The 19,585-nt window shown below is 45.4% G+C and overlaps 1 protein-coding gene across 6 annotated transcripts in view; it reads left to right on the top strand.

The window, feature by feature from the left end:
• The window catches only part of BCAS3 (BCAS3 microtubule associated cell migration factor), a 514,094-nt gene that overhangs the window by 471,177 nt on the left and 23,332 nt on the right, over positions 1–19,585 (top strand). For 5 of the 6 annotated variants that reach the window (XM_088152585.1, XM_088152584.1, XM_088152587.1 and 2 more), the window contains one exon: positions 6,723–6,890. In XM_088152585.1, coding sequence (XP_088008711.1) covers positions 6,723–6,890 — 168 coding nt within the window. Of the gene's footprint in view, positions 1–6,722; positions 6,940–19,585 lie in introns of all 6 variants that reach the window. The other variant, XM_088152589.1, reaches the window with a different exon arrangement.

Here is a 19,585-nt window from a genome sequence, read left to right on the forward strand (position 1 = left end):
TTTTCAACCAATGCCACAGTGTTTACAGGGTGTGCATCCATGTACATGTGGACCTTTTTGTTACTTTTTCCCCAATTAAAACAGATTTTTTTTCCTAAGGCCCTTTGACTGATGCTTTTGGAGAAATTGCCTGAGTTTGTGAGGAAGTGCAGAGAGTAAGTAGTCAGGACTAATAAAAAAGGACAGGCTGAGCAGGACTGTGTGTGTGTATTAGGCTTCTCACATGAAATCCAGTTGTGATAAAGCCAGAGACTTTGGAGACATCTACTTTGATGAATGAAAACAGCCCCTGCGTAGGGCCTGGTTTCATACTTCAAAAGATCACTTGGAATTAAGAAACATCATAGATTATAGAAAGAAGAGAGTCATGATGTAACTTTAGAGAAAGAGTTAAATTTATAATTGTACTTATCACTGTTGTAAAGACGATCAGAAGCCACCTCTTTGTATCTTTTTTTCTTTCTTTTTCTTTTTCCTTCTTTCTTGCGCGTTTCACTTTCTCTTTGATTTCTCTCTCTTTCTTTTCTCTCTCTTACTTTACATGAGTTTGTATTAGCTTTTACTTTTGTTCTTAAAAACTTGTAATTAAATTATAGATTTTTAAAAAAGGACTTCAGGAACATCAGCGGAGCGGGGGGAGGGTTGCCTATTCATATCCCATCCCAGGATACGATTCGGTAAAAAAAAGAAAAGAAAATAAAAGAACAGAGAGGATTTCCAGAACAGAAGAAAGAAAAATAACAAGTACGTCCATCTGAAAGCTGCAAATAAATTAGGCAATCAAGAGGCTATTAACACAAAGCAGGTGGTTGTCAGGGGAGGCTGAGATAAATTGGCAGATGCTTGGGAGGAGCGCCCTGGCCTGGAATGCCTCCTCTATCTCTTTAAAAGATTCCTCTAAAGAATCTTAAATCAGTTAATTAGGTGGGTTTGAATGTGTTGATTAAATCCTCTAACAGTTGCAGACTAACGTAAGCAACCGCTCTAAAGGCCAAGACGCCCTTCCCTTTGCTTGGATCGCAGGTAGGGCAGCAGGCAGGAGGAGAGGCCTTGCAGCCAGTCAGCGAGGAAGTGAAAGAGGCAAGTAATACATAAACTTCTCGTTTAAAGAATTAGCTGCATGGAAATAACACCAGTCTATTGTCCAGTGAATCCGGGGCCCTTTTAATTGATGAAAAGGAGCGGCTGCGTCTGCACGGTATACTCCAAAAAGTCAAACGGGGAGCCACAATGGGTGAGTGGCACTAAAAAAAAAAGGGAGAGCTTTGATCACATTGTCATGGCCGCCCCTTTGATTTTGTGGGCCAAACCCTGCGGACACCCCTGAAAAGAGATCTGAAGAATTGATTGAATGGAGGAACAACTAAAAATTACAGTCTAAAGCAGTGTTTAGCATGGCTGGCTGGGGGATTCTGGGAGATGAAGTCCCCTCATCTTAAAGTTGCCAAGGTTGAGAAACACTGGTGTAAAGTATTTTTGGCTATGCCACATACAATCCTTAACAGGGGAAGCTGATCCCGGTTCAGTTCCCATTTCTGTGTCTCAATGGATTCAGCGATGAGATGAAAAAGTTCTGGTCCTGCCCTGCAGCCCGGAGAGCCACATCTCCTGAGCGTAGGCAGGGTGGAGTCCGATGGACCAGTCGTTTCACAGGAGATAAAGGGGTGTTGGGGAGGATCCATGGCTTAGGGGTACCGCACGTCAGGGTCCTGGTTCAGGGCATGGCATCGCCACTTAAGAAAAGACTTCAGGTGGTAGAAAAGCTTTTTCACAACCCAGGATCTGAGTCCATCGGGGACAGCCCTGGCGTTCCTACCCATGCTTTTCTTGGCATTGGCCAAGATCCCAGCCCTAGCTATCTTTAATGCTTTTAAAGATTATTTTCATGAGGAGAGATCAGTGGGAAGCTGGCATGCTGCAAAATAAATGCCAACTGCCAGCGTCATCTGTGTTTACCCGAATGCTTCTTGGACCTCATTAAAAAAGTCAAAATGGTCAGAGACTGTAGCTCAGGAGGGGTCTGGATGTTTGCCCATCTCCCCAGAAAAAAGTTGAAGGTTAGCCCCAACCGTAGGGAGCATCCTCGGATTCAGCAGGGTTCCTGCTAAACAGCTGTTTTGGGACTGACCATGCCCATTGCTGCATCCCCTTCCTGGCTGCCATTTTGTGACAGTGTCCGGGACATGTTTTCAAAATGCTTAATGTGCTGACCTGAAATAGAGATTTCTGCTCCGTGTGTCCTGGCTTTAGAGGGGACTGCTAAGGAATAAGGTGCTAGTCCTCATGGCTAATACCATCATACCATCAGAATGCCCTTTCCCAATGTATTGGGCAGCTCCTAGAGAGATGATAGAAGGAAAACTGGTAGAAGAAACTTTACGTTTCTAGTCCTTATGACTGCAAAAAAAAGTGCATGGTAACTTCGTCAAGGAATGAGTAGGAATTCTTGTGGTCCAAAATTGTACTTTTTTTAATGAGTCCCCATGGCTCAACGACAGTGAAAATGGCAGATTAAAGCATGCAAAATGAAATCGGGCAGAAATGCTTTATCTGTCTCGGATGCAGAAACCACAGAACTTGGGGGATTTGGCAGCCAAATTTAGATGTCGAGGTGGAACATCACCCTGATGCTCAGAACTCCATGACCTACTTATGTGCCACATGTTGCTCTCAGCAAAAGCCAGGTGCAATACTTCGGTGTTATAAATGATGGAAGATGAAACAGGTAAGGATTAATGGCCATTGCATTAATCACAGAATCCAAGGGTTGGGAGGGATCTTGAAGATCACCTAGTCCAACCCCTTCTGTTCTCAAAGTTGCCGCTTAAATTTCCCACAAATCTCCCCGTTCAGGGTACACCTAATGGCAGCAGTCATCCCGCTGGGTTGCCCTCTGATTTTGCAGAATGCCTCAGAGCAGCAGCGCACTAAGAGATTTGTGGGAAATTTAGGCAGCCAATCAGAGACCCAGAACAATGCTACCAAGTTACCCTAAGGAAGAAATGGGTTGGGGGCTTTTTGCAGGCAACCAACATTTGCTTCTCTCAGCCTTTCTCACTTCAGTTCAAAATGCGCTTGAGATCGACCCGGGCTGGTCTAGCTATTAGCAGGTCTATTGGGATATCAGGACGCTATGAGCATGGAGGCATTGCTGTGTGCGCAACTCTAGATCCTTTAGAGCAGGAATTCTCAACCTCAGCAACTTGAAGAGGGGTCAACTCCCAGAATTCCCCAGCCAGACTGTGAGTTCTAGTCCTGACATGAAAGCTGGCTGGGTGACTTTGGAGAGTCCCTCTCTCTCAGCCCAACTCACTTCACAGGGCTGTTGTGGGAAAAATAGGAAGAGGAAGGAGTATCAGGTATATTCGCTGTCTTGAGTTATTTATTTAAAAAAATAATAATAAAGGCAGGATAAACATTTTTTTTTTAAAAAGGAGGAAGAGCAGGAGAGACACAGAACTGGATCTCCTAATGGTCTCCAGAAACCATAAGTCACCGTTTTCAGCAGGTCTGGCCAGCATGACCCATGTTGAGGGATGTTTGGAGTTGCATCTAGAAAGCTATCAATTCCCCAACCCCAAAAAAGCTTCTCAGATTCAATATGCAACAGCGGATGGGCTTCAGGATCCAAGCAAGATAAGAACCAACTCAGCGCCTCCCTCGGCCTTGATTCAATTTCAGGATCCCGTCCCTTCGCCTCCGTTGCCTCTAGGCGCGCTGTTTTGATTTCGATTTGATTTCTGCAGCCGAGGGCATTAGGGTGCCCCGTTATCTGTCCTCTTTGCTGATGCATGGATTAGCTGGCCGGCCCTGCGTGTTTACCACCAGTTATCAGCCCGTACTTTGGGTGTTATCAGAGGAAGCGACGCCTGCCGCCGGACCTGGTCTCTCGCCCTTTCTATTACGACCTGTCAGAGGCCAAGAGTGAGCTGTGAAACTGGGCAGCCGTCGCAGGCGTGCAGATAGTTTCTGAAGGCTGATCAAAGGGGAGCCCCAAACCCCCGATAACCGGGGAAGTGTTGTTGGGCTTTTAACTTTGAGAAAAACACTGGCATCAAACTCCCGCCCGCCCGCCTGCCCGCCTGCCAGCAGGATGGCGAAAACCAGGCCTGCGAAAACCCTACATATTCGGTTACCTAATTGTTGAGTGAAATGGCATGTGATCCAAGCGTCAAAGCTACAGCTATAATCTCATTCCGAGCGGGGAATGATTGAATGTCCGCCCGTCGCAGCAGACCTGCGGCATAATAGTCTCCAATATTTTTAATTTGTACTTTGAAGTGATCTGGAGTCCGCAATCTAATCTTTGCATTTAGTCAAATGTCAGGTTTTATTTTTTGAATTAGGAAAACAACTGTGAGCTAAGGGAATTATTTTTTAAGCTGTGTGTAGGATTTTGCTCCAGCGTCTCAGAACTGCTGCCCTCCCCTCTTTTGCTCCTCAATCTTAGGTTTGATTCCCTGGTTCTTGTCACCTTCAGGCCACTGCCAAAATCAACACACCTCAACAAGGCTGGCTAGTAATACCGCCCAGACCCCCCTCTGTGACATGGGGTGATGCCTGCCTTCCATTTTTAATTTAATTTACAACATCTCTGCAAGCCTGACATCCTTTTGCTTTGGGGTAAAATGGACAATTAGAATGACAAACAGGGTCATCCACAAGGGTGCTCAAAAAAGTCAAGACAGCAGCTTTGGTCATGAGGTCATGGTCACCATTTTGCCTTTTTTGACTCCCCCAGTGGATGTCCCTGATAACGAACTTCCAGCAGACAACGCCCTTAAAATTCCCCCCATCACTGCATCAGTGCTTTAGCCTACAAGATACTGGCCTGTTTTGTCAATGCCATGGCTTTTGGGAACTACTATGAGATGAGCAGATGTTTCTTGAAGGGCTATCAGAGGAAAGCCTTCTTCTTGCCAGTGTCTTCTGCTCCAGGAGCAAGCAATCTTTCAGTGTCCAGAGGCCTCACAGTTTGGTGGAGGGAGGAGAAAGGAAGCAATGGACGGGGCAAGGACCCAGTGCCATGCCAGTGGGCAAGCGGTGGGTGAGGGAGATTTCACCAGTAGAGGGAAGTAAGGGGTGAAGGTAATTACAGACCTTTAATTTGTTCCTTCTTCTGATTTTTTCCCCATGTGTGTAGTCCTTAGACCTTATGATGGACATGCTGAATTTTAGGTAGGACCAGAATAAGTTCTCAGTCATCCAGCCAGGATTGCATTGCAAGGGAAAGGATTGGATGGATTTGAACAATCTAGAGTCTCATTGTTGGGTGAGTCTAGAAGGTAAGCGCAGGGCATGAGACTCACCCAACAATGTCCACATTTCTCACTGCGATACCGCTTGTAACTCTGCCAGAACAGGGAGAACCTGGCGTTGGTTGTTCCTGCATTGGATTGAAAACAGCCCAAAACGGGACCATTTGATGACTAATTGGAATTGACTAGGTCCAGAGCAAAGGATTGTTGTTCATCTGTAGAGATCTGGAAGCTGGAGTGGCAAATACAACAGTCTGTGAAACTCTCCTCTAATTACTTTTTTATCAAAAAAGAAAGACTTTTTTCTAAGCATGGGAGGATTTAGATGCTAGATTTTGGAGAGCATTTTAATGCCGTGGTTTAGAATTGTTTTCTGCTCGTGGCTTATTAAAAACTGTTAGACTTTCTTGCATTTTTAATGTGGGGGTTTATTATTTTTTTAAGGTAGTACACCCAGAGAGTGTTCATTCTTAGGCTTATTTAAAATGGAATTAAACTGGTGTTCACAGATACAGTCTGGCAACGTTTTTATCTGTAACAGTGGGAGAAACTGAACGTGGGTGTTTAATTCTCCTCTTGAAATCCTGTTGGGGCTTGGCAGAAGCTTAAGCACATGTGGTCAGGAATAAGAGACATTTGGTGAGGCCCCCATCCTCCCTGAAGGGTGCTTCAGTTCATATTCTTAAAAATATTAAACATTTTTCCAAGGTGACAACTGTTGATTAGAGAGCACTTTGGATCTGCAGTCTAGATGCTGTTAACCAGATGCGCTCCAGTGAGATCCTCTAGGAATACTGAACGAAGTTCTCCTATGCATGTCTACTAGGACAGGGTTCCTCAACCTCAGCAACTTTAAGATGGGTGGACTTCAACTCCCAGAATTCCCCAGCCAGCCATGAATTCCCCAATGCTGGCTGGGGAATTCTGGGAGTTGAAGTCCACCCATCTTAAAGTTGCTGATGTTGAGGAACCCTGTACTAGGACATATTGTACTGTTTTAAACTATTGGCAATACCTTTCTCTGCAGTGTATTCCCTTGGATTTACTTCTCGGTAGAAATGCAGAGGATTTCATGGCTGTGTGCTTGGCTCTTTCGGAAAGACCTAACCATCACGTCCTTTTGTGTAATGCAATCTGCTTTTCCTGTCCCATCTTCTCTTTTCTGTGTATGGTTTGATGCTTTAATTGATGCGGTTAAGTGCTCTTTTGGGGGGACGTGGTTTGCATTGCCTCCTTCCTGGGGCTGAGCGGGAGGGACCGGCCCAAAATCACCCATCTGGCTCCATGCCCAAGGCAGGACTAGAACTCATGGCCTCCTGGTTTCTAGCCCGGTGCCTTCAATCACTACACCAAGCTGGCTCTCCTTCAGTGCTTCGGATAAACGTTAATACAGTGGAGCATATTGGGATCGTAATGGTGAAAAGAAAAGAAATGAATATTCATCTTCCGTGGGTTCTCTTGCAGGGACCTTTGACCGGAGCATGACTCTCTTGGAAGTCTGCGGGAGCTGGCCGGAGACCTTTGGCCTGCGTCACTTGTCTTCCATGGAGCAGACGGATGAAGGCCTTCGGGAGAGGCTAGCAGACGCCATGTCTGAGTCACCCAGCCGGGACACAGCGGCATCTGGAACAGGTACAAAGGAGACGCGTGATCAGAAATCAGGCACCTCTCTTAGCCAACGGTGATTTCCTTTCATTAACTTATAATGTTCCATTCTTCACTGGATTTGTTCCTCTGGCTAAAGCCCACGGATGCCCATGTCTACCAGGCATTTCAGAGAGGCCCATAAGCCTATTTAAAGCAACGGAGGTTTGCTGCCAGTGTTCCTTTCCAGCATATTCATGGGAATCTCTAAGGAAAGGCACTTTTCTGGCCGGTGATGGCCCAGAACAGGCCTTGAAGCTAAAGAACAGATGTTCTGGAGACGCTCTCTGGGGTCACATGATTCTCAGGATGGAGGAAGTTTCCGACCTGCTCCTGGTTTCTAGCTCTCGGCCCCTGACCTCGACGGCTGTAAATGCTTCCGGATCAGGCTGGGATTTCATGGGGAAATAGATTCCAATTTGTTCTGTTTTTTTAAAAAGGACCCCCCGGATGTTTGCTCTGCTACTTCCTAACCACTGTCTTTTCTCCAGCCTGCTGGACTACAGCTCCCATCACTCCCCAACTAGCATAGCCAGCTCTGAGTGGAGATGACGGGAGTTCAGATCCGCCAAATCTAGAGACTGACATGTTGAGGACAGCTGCCTTAGCAAGTTCCCTGGGATTGGAAAGCTTTCTGGTCTGGGGGGTGACCAGATGGCTCCGTCCTCTGCCAGGTTGCTTCCTGAACCACAGCAGAAAGCTCCGCGTCCAGTTTCCTGACCATACCATACCTTGCATAAAGGAACGTAGAGGTCACCTTAGGGAAGGTATGAAAGAAGAGTTAAGAAGTGACTTGGAGAAAAGATTACCCCGAGATTGAAGGAAGTGTGAGAAAGAAACTCAGAATAACCCCACCTTGATTTTATTTTGTATAAGACAAGGGAGAGAGAAACTAAAACAGGGTTTCAAGATTGTATTATTCTACCCTCCAACAAGAAACTAGCATTCCTGGCATCCTGTGGGGTCTATTTCTTGACCTGACCTACCTCGAAGGGCTGGTATCAATCTCGAAAGCCTTATTATTAATATTACAACAACTATAACTTGTTATTATAATTGCAATTATCATATTACATTTAGATGTCACCTTTTTGTGGGGAGATCACAGCAGAATACACCTGGATTTCCTCTCATTACATTCTCACACCAAGAAGCCTGTGAGATGGGTTAGGCTGAGACAGTGAATGACTCAATGCAGGGGTGTCTGTCAGGATGGGTCAGAAAAGTCAAGATGGCACCTGTAACTGGACAATTGAAGCCCCACCCCTTTTTTACATGGCGCTTCATAAAAGAATAGGGCTTCCATCACAAGCTGTGACCACCACCTTGACTTTTTTTACCCCTCCCTGCAGAAGCTCCTGGCTTGAAGCCACCGAGTGGGCCACATTGTCAAGTGAGGAGCAGACTCTGCCTCTCCCCAGTTTCACTGTAACTACTAGGCTTTCTTGTAAAGATCAAAACCCTCAGACCCTTGAGGACTGCCTATAACTAACAGTGATGCTCAGACACCCACCCAGCCCAAGTCATTCTTCCCCTGCCCTGCAGTTGTCCTTGAGCCCAAGCATCTCCTTGAGATCTTTAAACTCAGGGTCCCGCTTTAAAGTTCACAGCTCCTTAGGATTCCTTAAGCCTGTGGTGCCCTTTCGCTGGCAAGGACTTCAGGTCCTAGAATCCCCAGCCCATCTCTGTCCACGTTGCTCGGACATTCTGGGGGTTGCAGGCCCAAACCCTTGGGCTGGGAGAGACCGATCTATGATATCTAGGCCAGCGCTGCATTCGGACGTCTCGCTTGGTTCAAATGGGTTCTTCTTCCTTCTCTCCCTTCCAGCATCTGGCTGCTTTGGGTCACGAAACCTAAGCCTTCCGCGAGCGTTGGCAGCTGTGATATTCCAATAAATGCTTACACTTATTACCATTAGCTGGTACAGTGACTTTGGCTCTGGCGCTTGGCCCTAAAATCACCACCCTTCTCCCCTGCACCCCCTTTGCACTCAGCCGGAACGTCACCCCACGTGCGCACAACAGTTGGCAGCAACGTGCAGATGAGGGTTGGGGTGTGTAATTATCTGTCTTCGACAAAGTGCTGGCTACCATAATCCAAATTAATCCATCTTCATCAGAGTCCATTACTGTGGTAAATTAAAGGGCCCATTAACATAAATGGTACGGCTCTCGGGAGATTATGCTCAAGAGGCCTTGGGGATACTGGAATGCTTGCAAATTGCAAATGCTGGCGGCTTTGGGTGGCTGGGATTGGTCTTAAGCAACTGCCCTCCCTCCCGGGAAGGAGCAAAAAGAATTCGGATTCCTGTCTTGAGTGTCAGGCTAAGGAATAGCAATACTGGAATCTATACTGGAACTACCTGGGGAAACGCAGGTAGATCAGGTCAAAAATTATCAGAAGAAAAGAAAAATAGAGGGAGGGAGGGAGGGAGGGAGGGAGGGAGGAAGGAAGGAAGGAAGGAAGGAAGGAAGGAAGGAAGGAAGGAAGGAAGGAAGGAAGGAAGGAAGGAAGGAAGGAAGGAAGGAAGGGTGTGAATGGATTCTAAATCATATGCAGAAGTCTGTCTTGCTATACCTTGGAAATTTTCTTCCTCTGCAAAAAAGGTTTTTTTTTTCTCTCAGGACGTTTGAGAATTTCTTTCAAATTTCTCTAGAGTGGTCATTTTGAGCATCCTTTATTATGAGGGTGGTGGTGGGTTCGCTAGGACTGATCATGAAGTTTTGTGTTACACATCTTTCCATCATACTGACTATATGGGGGGGGGGGAACCACAAGATTGTAGTTCTGTTTTATTATCTTCCGTTGATATTTAATGGAAGCCCAGCAGAGAGAGGATTGTGCAGTGAAAGTCATCACACATTCTCTGGGCCGTTGTGTCACTAAGTATGTGCAAGAACATGATATTTATTTTATTTTATTTATTACATTTTTCAACCGCCCATCTCCCCCCAGGGTGTCTGCAGCAAGCCCAGATTGTGAGAATCAGACAGCAGTGGAATAGAAATGCAATAAACGGACAAATAAATAAATTAAAGAGGTGAAGCGTGCATTATGACATCACCTCCACCCTTCACATACGTGAGTGAGACATTGTGATGCCTGTATGAAAGTGTCTGGCTTTGCATCACCATATCACGGTCCGACTTCCATCGTTTGCCTCCTCTTGTTACCCCGTGATTCTATGCACGAGAATGTCACTGAAATGTTGAAAGCAAATTCTCTTTCCCTGAATGAGAACAGGTAGAAAAAGATGTCAGGAGAATGTCTGTGTGCTAGTTCCAGGTACTTTCAGTGGGGCCACTTGGGTAGGACTTGAAGTCACAAGCCAGGATCCTTTTTCAGAATGACTAGGAGAAAGAAGAAAGAAGAAATAAAGAAAAACTGGCACATTTTCAAATGAACGTAGCTGTGGTCTTTACTATTTAAAAAGTACTCCACTCCACAAGACTCTCCAGTCCACAATCTGGAATTTCTTAATTTCTCCACTGGCTATCTCCCTGTGTGCCAGATAACAGGGCATATTCTTTAAAATAAAGCCAGATTTTTAAAAAATCCTGTTGTTTGCCTGTCCAGATACAGCCTTCCTTGTTAAAGAGAGAAGGTTTTTCAAAAATCAGAGAGGAACGAATTGGACTTTCAGTTTCACACGCGCTTCTATATATACCGTAAGCACAAAATAACTCCGGATGCTGGCGCTAAGAGGGAACCAGATAGAGGAATAGGAAATGATCCATAGTGTAGGGAAAAGGTAATTTTATCCCTTCCGAGGAATCGAAATAAATGGGCACTCGGGACTCAAAGGAAGCTGCCAATGGAGAAACAGACCGCTCACAAGCTCTGCAGAACCTCACCGTCTCCAAGAAAAGGCTAGATTTACTGCAACTTCAGATGCAACACAGCTGCATGAGAGAGAAATGCGCTCGCCTCTTGAACGCAGCCCACACTAGGAGAGAGGTCTGAGTGGCTTTTAAACGGGCAGATTCTTCATGTGGAAGTGCCTTCAACAGTGTTTCTCACCCTTAGCAACTTTAAGACGGGTGGACTTCAACTCCCAGAATTCCCCAGCCAGCATGGCTGGCTGGGGAATTCTGGGGGTTGAAGTCCACCCATCTTAAAGTTGCTAAGGGTGAGAAACACTGGCCTTCCATAACATCAGTGGCTTTTCTCAACTTTTTTCACATAACTGTTGCAAAGCCCCCCATTTTTGAAGAATGCCCAGTTTAGGAAAAGCTGACCTGGGGGATGAGGGGCCCAATTGTTGCTTTACATCCAGAACATTCCTGAAAGAGACTTCCTTCTATATCCTAAGACGGGGTACTGAAACGATGTATTTTAGAGTTTAGGTGCCATTATTCAAACCCTTGTATGTGTATCTTGACTCGTCTTTAATAATAACTTGTAGTTCTTCAAGGACATTCTGGAATCTCTTTAATCCCACTGATCCATATCATCTGTTGCTTCCTCCTTATTCTACTTCAGTGTTTCTCAACCTCAGCGTCTTTGGGAGGACTTCAACTCCCAGAATTCCCCATGCTGGCTGGGGAATTCTGGGAGTTGAAGTCCTCTCATCTTAAAGTCGTTGAAGCTGAGAAACCTTGTTCTACTTTCTTCAGCCTTGCCAAACGTAATCATTTAGTCCATCCATCCTCTGCTTGCACCACACAGACCACAAGGATGAATTTCAAAAGGCAGCCATGAAATACCATGATTACTGACCTGGAGTCTCCAAATGTTACCGCTTGCTTGTGTTAGATTAAGAAGAACCCTATCAATATGAAGTTCTAAAGATGGGGTGGGAAAAAATCTCAATTTTACCAATGTTTGTTTCCTTGATAAAATAGTAGATGAATATTACCTATTTTGTAAATTTTGTAATACAAACGTAGGCCAAAGCTAATGCAATATATATGTTTTATAACTTGCTCCATGATTGTTAGAACTATTTATTAGTAGGGCTGGAAACTATACATTGTTCTGTGTGTGTGTGTGTGTGTGTGTGTGTGTGTATGATCACACATAGGAAGGAAAGCTGTTTAAATTTAACTGGATTGTCAGAAGAAAGCTGTTGAATCAGCAAAAAAGCTCATTTATTAATTATGCATTATGACATGTTCAAAATCCAGTCTGTTTTTAAATTTTTATTTATTTATTTGTTTCTATTTCAAATTTGGTCACCGCCCATCTCGCTAGAAAGTGACTCTGGGCGGTTTACAGTAAACACAAATATGAATATGAATAAAAATACAATAAAAATAAAAACCATATTCATACATAAATAATAATATCTTCCAAGGGGCTGCTAGTAGATAAGGATATATTTGACCCTGAATATAACATGTTCCGGTGCTGTGTTACTCTGTACTATATGCGGGCATATGGCTGTGTGTGTGACGGTGGTGGTGTGCGTATGATGTATCTGCATGTCTGAGTGTATCTTCATGGGGTGCCTGTGACTGTGTATGTGTGTGTCAGTGTACCCTCTCAAGCTCGCCTGCCTTTCTATCGATAGATCCCTACTGATCTTGGAGTTGCTTCTGGAAAGCTGGGCTCCGACTGTATATGGCTTTTCTCCAGGGGCTCCCTGGGCACCAGAGTTCGAGAGCGCCAGAGACAATATTACACAAACAGAGATATCGATTACCTGTTGGATTTGTTACTGGCTTCAAGTTACTTAATCTGGATAGAATTAATTGTTCCCTGAAGCCAGCTGATTATCTATTCACTCTAACGGTTCCTAATTAGAGAAAAGTCTGCATGCTGTTTCTTCCAGGGCAGATCTGTTTGGGAAACAGAAGAAAATTCTCTGGCGCGAGAAAGTTTGTGCTTGCAGCTCTGGGGAGCATGAAATCCATAGAACGTATCTTTCCAAGATGGGTATTCCATTATGGCACACTCTTGTTGCCCAATTTTAGGGTCATATAATGGTTACTTCAATGTCTCACATAGACAACAAGGTTTATTTTTCCACCTAAATACAGAAATAAATCTGGTCCAGAAAAGACAGGGAATTTTGTACAGAGATGATTAGCAACTCTATTCCCTGTCTGAACTTTCCCCAATCTGATAGCCACAAAGTGTGTAGGGGCTGCAATTCCCAGATGTCCCAACCATTTTGGACTTTGGAGAATGGAAATTCCAGCAATTGTCATTTCAACTTGTCCGAGCTGCAAATGGAGACTTGGTGTGTTTAGCTGGCGAGACTTGTGGAGTTCGATCTTTGTATCTGCTGATATGGGCATCCGCAGGGAGCAGGGTCAAAATCTGCAAGATGGCCATCCCGGTGTTGTGACTTAAGTCCCGCCCCTTTTTGTATGGGGATGCACAGGCTCAAAAGGGAGGGGGCTACAGCCATGACAGTGGCCACGCCTGTCATTTTACAGATGTTAACATGTACAACCCTGGAAACTGAATCTGGATCCAACTATTCCACTCAGCAGTTTCCAGGACTGAAAGATAATTTTTCTCTGGATTCTGCACTTCCGCAAAGGTTAGATGCCATTCTTGACTACAAACATTCCTTGAAAGATGTATTTTGAAAGAAAAGATGGTTTTAAGATTAAGATTAATTAAGATTTTAAAATCTGGCAAGTGGTGGAACATACACACAAATAACATGGAACAAAAATATAACAGGGAGGTCACTGGGGATGTGGCATAAGCTTATCGTAGTCAATCACATTCCACAATTGACATTTGGGAATTCTTCCCCACTCCCCCAGTTTTACCAGCTTCTAATCTTAGATGGGTTGTGACCACAGAAAGAGCCTTTTGGTAGAAGCACCCGATCTTGGGAAGAACTCTCCCAAGAATGCCTTGCCTTATATCAGAGTTGATGTCATTTTGGTATCAGGTACTTCATGCAATGTAACTTTGTCCAGTTATCATGTTCTTCCAGCATAATGTCTGGATCCACCCTAAAGAGGCAAGTCCAAAGTCAATCCTTTGTGATTTTGTAATTTTTTTAATACGGTTCTCCTTTGGGAGTTGGAATTGCCTCCACCCAAGCAGAATGGGATGAGAAGTGAATGAAACCAGAGCAGGGAATCCTGCAGAGATCTTGCCAGCTGACTTTTGAGGAAAACGAAGTCATGCAGGCCAAAATTACTTTTATTATAAAGATATAGTAACAGAATCTTGCCAGTCTGAATGTGCTTCCCCCCCCCCACCCCTTTAACCTCATGAGAACTAGGGACGGTCTTGCCTGAGATGTTTTCTCAGGTTACAATTCTGTCTCAGACTCAGGTTTCGTTATCTAACCATTGTCATGGTAGAGGCTCTTCCTCTTGTCTCTCAAGGCCATTCCCTCTTCCCACTACACTGTCTTGGCATTGGAAGTGACTCACCCATCCACCAAAATATGAACTTCCTCCTTTAATGGACAATATTAATTAGATCATCTGGAAAGGCAGGGGCTGCCCACAATGTAGGAGAATTGCTGGGGATCACAGTGCAATGAAAAGGTCAGGTCCAGCGTCAGTGAGGCTGCAATAAAGAAGGCAGATTCCACATTTGGAATCATCAGGATGGGAACGGACTACAGCCCAGTCAGTGCAGTAATGCCCTTATCCATTGGTAGAAAGGCCACAGTTGCAGGTCAGTATTCATTCTAGTCGCTGCTCTTGAAAAAGTATTGCAGAGAAGAGGATGATCAGCAGCAAGATGGATGGATTCAGTTACAGTGGCAATGGGTGCACCATTGGAAGACCTGAGGGACTAGGTTAGGGACAGATCATCATGGAGACGTGGTCTCCAAGAGTCGACACCAACTTGTGGGCACATAATCAATCGATCAGTGCTGGAAAAGGGCCAAAGAAGGGTTAGGGGAAGAGATCAGCTTCCCAGTGAAGAAAGACCTCTTTAGCATGGAGTGGAGGAAGAAAAAAGGAAATGTAGATGGTCATACACAGCATGGAAAATACTGAATAAAGAGAAGGTTTGGTCCTTCTCCCACAATGTTAGAACCTGGACTCCTCTGCTGTAGCTAAACATGGGGAGATTCAGGACCAATCCTTTGTTCAACCATGGACTTGGCTGCCATTAGAGGAGATGAAGGACACCAGTTTGTTCTAAAGAGTGTTCCATGGAGGATCAGGTGTTTATGGCATCAGGAGGGGGTAGAGTTTCCTAGGCTGGGGGTGTTTAAACGGAGGCTGGATGGCCTCTTGTCAGGGAGGTTGCAGTGTCGGTTACCTGCACTGGGCTGCTGATGATCTTCCAAGGGATCTTCTGATCCTCCCATTTGGTGCGGTGATCCAGGATCACAGATAATGAAAACCTAGGGTATCTAGTGCACAGTTTAGGAATTACTACTGTATCCAGATGGCCGTGTTTTGAATGTCTCTTAAAATAAAGCCTGGTGCAGCTCTATCTCTATTTTATTCCTTCAGGATGCTGTTAGCACCTGCTCTCCCTTTCCTTCCTTCCCTCCCTCCCTCCTTCCCTTTCTCTCTCTCTGCCCATCTGCTCTCCATTCCATCACTGTCCCGCACATCTGCTTTCCTATCTGGAAGTACAAGAATTCACAGACTGCCATCAGTAGCAACGAGCGACTTTTTTTCCTGCTAAGCCCATTAGAGATTTTTTTTTAATTTAACAACCAAAACAAAACAATATTGGCATCTCGTCCTGGATAAGCTTTCCAAAAGGAAATCAGCCATTCTTCCTGCCAACGCAATTGCCCACAAATCCTTTCTCCCCCGCCCCCACTCCCCAACTTTGCCAAATCTTTGGAGTCTTGGCCATGGGTCATCTTTAAACCCTTCTCAGTGGGGGAGAATGGACAGCTTGCTCCAAACGGACCGAAGCAGCCATACGAGCCATTTCCTCTTCCGAACACCGTTAGAGGAAGGCGCCCTGTTTGGGTGACTCATTTTAAACTTGGCCTGAAGAGGAAAATATTTTACATATAATTATATTCATATAATTGCCTATATTATTATATATTAATATTCTGCAGGGGCAGGAATATTTATTTATTTATTTATTTATTTAATTTATTGCAGTTTTCCCCCGCCCATCTCCCCCCAATGGGGGACTCTGGGCGACTCACACAAAACATTAAAACCATAAATATATATAAATACAGAAGGCATCAAAATTTTAAAAACATTACTAAAAAAAGCAAATATTGCCAGAAGTTGATCCAGCTCTCATTGAACAAGGGGGCACGTCTTGCCTTTCCAATGTACTGGCATGTGTATCGTAAGGGGCCCGTCGACAGTTGGATTTTAAGCCAGTGAGGATGTCGAAAGCCTTTGAGTCCGTCTGCCTGTCTGGCTGTCTGTCTGGCTCAGGCCAACCTGTCTCACAGGCTTGCGGTGGGGATTCAAACGTAGCACGTGCCATAAACCCTCCAGCGAAAAGGCAAGACGTTAAAGCAGATCTGTTGTTTGGCCAAAGATGGCAACAGCAAATCTGGTTTCGGAGTTGCAGATAGATGCTTCCTGCATCGTCTGGAGCATCTTCAGATCCAAACTGCTTCATGGCCCTGTTAAGAATTACATTTGATGGTGATATTTGGAGAGGTACTGGAGGCTTTGGGGGACCCCCAGAGCCCCCAGGAACTCCAGTTCCTCCCTGCCTTATATGGAGTCAGACCATCAATGATAGGCTGTACCTGACTGACAACCACCTTCCAATCATCCAGGCTGGAAATAGAGAGGGAGAGAGAAAATCTATCTATGTGATTGCTAGGAGTCGAAAAATCTTGATAGCACATAATCAGTCTATATACGTACATCTATATTCTTTCCTCTTCTTTTCTTTCTTTCTAAAAGGATCTCCAGCTTGTTTACCTTGCTTTTGGCAGCCTTATCCTGCATAGCAACAATATCACGGCTAGAAGAAAGATTAGCTGTTTTTCCAAAAAAAAAAAAAAAAAATCCCAAGCCTCCCCCACCCCACCCCAAGTCTACACAAATGTCTTTCTCAGGGGTAACATGTTGCATAAGGGGACTCAATTTGGACGATGCGGGTGCGCCAACAAAGCACAGAGGACACACATATAGCGGCCACTGTAATGAAAATGTAGGTGCACTTAAAATCACTCTAGCTGAAAGCAGTTGAGGAAAAAAGAACGTAAGTTACTTGATTGTGTGTTGTCTTGCCTGAAGCGCAGGCGGGTGTCGCAAGATGCAGCCTGCCCTCTTGAAAATGCTGTTTCCCTTTCTGTGGTCCTGATTGTGACATGCATACAGAGGTGTCAAAAACTCAAGATGGTGGTGGTGGCCACCAACTTGACTTGTTTGCCCACCCACCCCCCGATGCCCCCGTGCACACAAATATTTGCACTAGTCCCTTTGTGGTCTGCTGGGACATGGGTTCCCCATGGTCTGCAGCATTGATCCTTCTGGGGAGCCATTGGGAGTCGTGGGCCTAGATGGCCGTGCGCTCAGTCCTCTGCCCGACCCCGGTTTGTGGGAATTTCAGCTCTCTTCTGCTGGCGATCTGATGAGCGTACAGAAAGCGATCAGATTTTGCGCCATGTACCTTGGACGATTTTTCGAAGGCGTTGTTCCCCAGGGAAGGAACTCCTTGCATGTGCAAAATGGCTGATGCTGAGATATTTTCCAGACTCCTGCGAGCGGTGCAGTTTGTGTTGTTGGGGGGTTTTTTTAGACCAACAAGAGTTTCTTTGATTATGATTCTCCTATCCTCTCTCTCAGCCTTTCTCCCTCCCTCTCTCTTTTTAAGACAAATTTAGGATTCTGTTGTTCAGAGCAGGGAGGTCATAAGGCCCAAATGCATTTAGCATTGACTGCTCTGTGTTATACTGCTTCTATTAGTCCCTAATTTGATTTGTACCTATTCATTTGCAGTCCCTGCAGGAGCACTGAGCTGGCCCAGCGTCTAATTGGTGCTGTCTCTATTTTAGCCTCATTAAATTAGCCCTGACTCCTGGCCACTTGGTGTCTGTGCTTGTCTGTCCATTTATACAACCCTAATGTAACGCAAAATTCATTACTGATCACATTACTTTCAACTCTGAAGCCAGCCTTGTGATAAACATTTTCTTAACCCTTCCCTCGCTGGCGCCTGTCAGGACGGAAAGGCACTTTCGGAGAAGGAGGGCAAGAGACAAGCGGGTAAAGATGATCAGGCCAAGCGAATTCCTGTCCTGAGATTGACTGGCCATTCCACTTTGAGGCATGGAGGAACATGGGGGTGGTGGAATGGCGTGGACTTGGAATGAGACCTGCTTGGGGTTGCATTATTGAAAAGCTATTCCTGTGACTTTTGCATCCTTGCCCTTCAGAGATAAGAACTTTCCAGCTTCCCAAAGTCCAGCTTCCCTGCCCCAGATGTCCCTGCTAACCTAGGGACACCAGGTCTGGAGGAAGGGATTAAGGCCCACTCCTCCTTTGGGCTCATGCTCATGAGATGCATGAAAAGTAAATGCAGATGTCGCTGCAACATTCAACTCCAGTAGCTAACATCTCTGTAGACCAAAGTTATCAATCATGAAGGGGGAGATTGTTTTGGTTTTGAGGGGATCTTGGCAAAATGCCTACGGCTAGGCTCCCTTGACCTTATCCAGCCAAGGAAGGAACAGGTTGTACCAGGCAATTTGGTCCTAGACCCACCAGCTTAATTGCTCAGAATGTCCCTTACGTGGTCTTTGCCAACCTAGTGGCCTCCATTGAACTCTGAGTCAAAGCTGAAGCCACCAGGTTGGCATATTGGCTGAGAGATTCTGGGAGCTGAAGTCCAACCCAGCCAAAAAGCATCAACTTGAGGTTGGCTGACTAACACTTTGGGAAATTTAAGGAAGATCCAGCAAAGCTTGGGAGGAAGGGCTAGTTGGGCACTTCTGAGCTGCTCAAAGGCATCATTTGATCTGGTCTGCTTGACGTTTTTTGTCTCATATACCAAGCCCTGAAATCCCGAATCCTCTGCTTGAACAGGCTCAGCAGGCGCCAATGGGACTCACATGATGCTGGCGTGAGAAATTGCTGGAAGTCTGTAGATGCTTGCTGATTTAGCTGAGGTGCCATGCATAAGCACATGGGGTGCCAGCGTCCCGGTCACGGCTTGAATTTCTGCTCCAACTGGGAAGGAACGCTATCACTGTCTGTGGTGGACCTGAGGCTCTTGGCCTGTGGTCTTCCTTTCTCACCTGGACTAACATGTCCCAGGAAGGAATTTGGAAAAGGATTGTCCATTCAGTGATTGAGCATCTCAACATTAGGCCTCAATAGCAGGCAAGGAGGAATGGCTTGTCTCTGCCTGAGTTCATGGAGAGAGTAGGCACTCAGACAAGACAAGGGCAATAGCCTGACTATGTTGGAGGCAACTTCCCCTGTTCCCCTAGGAGGAAGCAGTGGCTTTAAAACAGCCACAAGGAGGGTCCTGCCAAGTCCTTCTTCCAAGAATTCATTAAAAATGAACTCCTAGGAGTCCATAAATAGAAGACTCTGACTAGCTCTCCACCTTGATCTTGCTTCTTCCCAAGCAGATGATGGGAAGAGAGGTAATCTTCTGTATCTCTGCAATGGCTGCTCTAATCTGTTCTCCTCCAGATGTGTTAGCTGGGAATGATGAGGCCTGTGAACCAACCCATCTGAATGACAGACACTTGGGTAACCCACTCCATTCAAATCATGTTAGAGGCAAGGAGGAGGCAGAGCCAAACCCTTGGTCACACACCTGAGGAGATCAGTGGATGCTCAGAGTCATTCAT

Source organism: Python bivittatus, unplaced genomic scaffold (genome assembly GCF_059951505.1).
Source record: "Python bivittatus isolate LINGU-HERP-01145 unplaced genomic scaffold, Pbiv_v1 ctg000690_np1212, whole genome shotgun sequence".
Lineage (NCBI taxonomy): Eukaryota > Metazoa > Chordata > Lepidosauria > Squamata > Pythonidae > Python > Python bivittatus.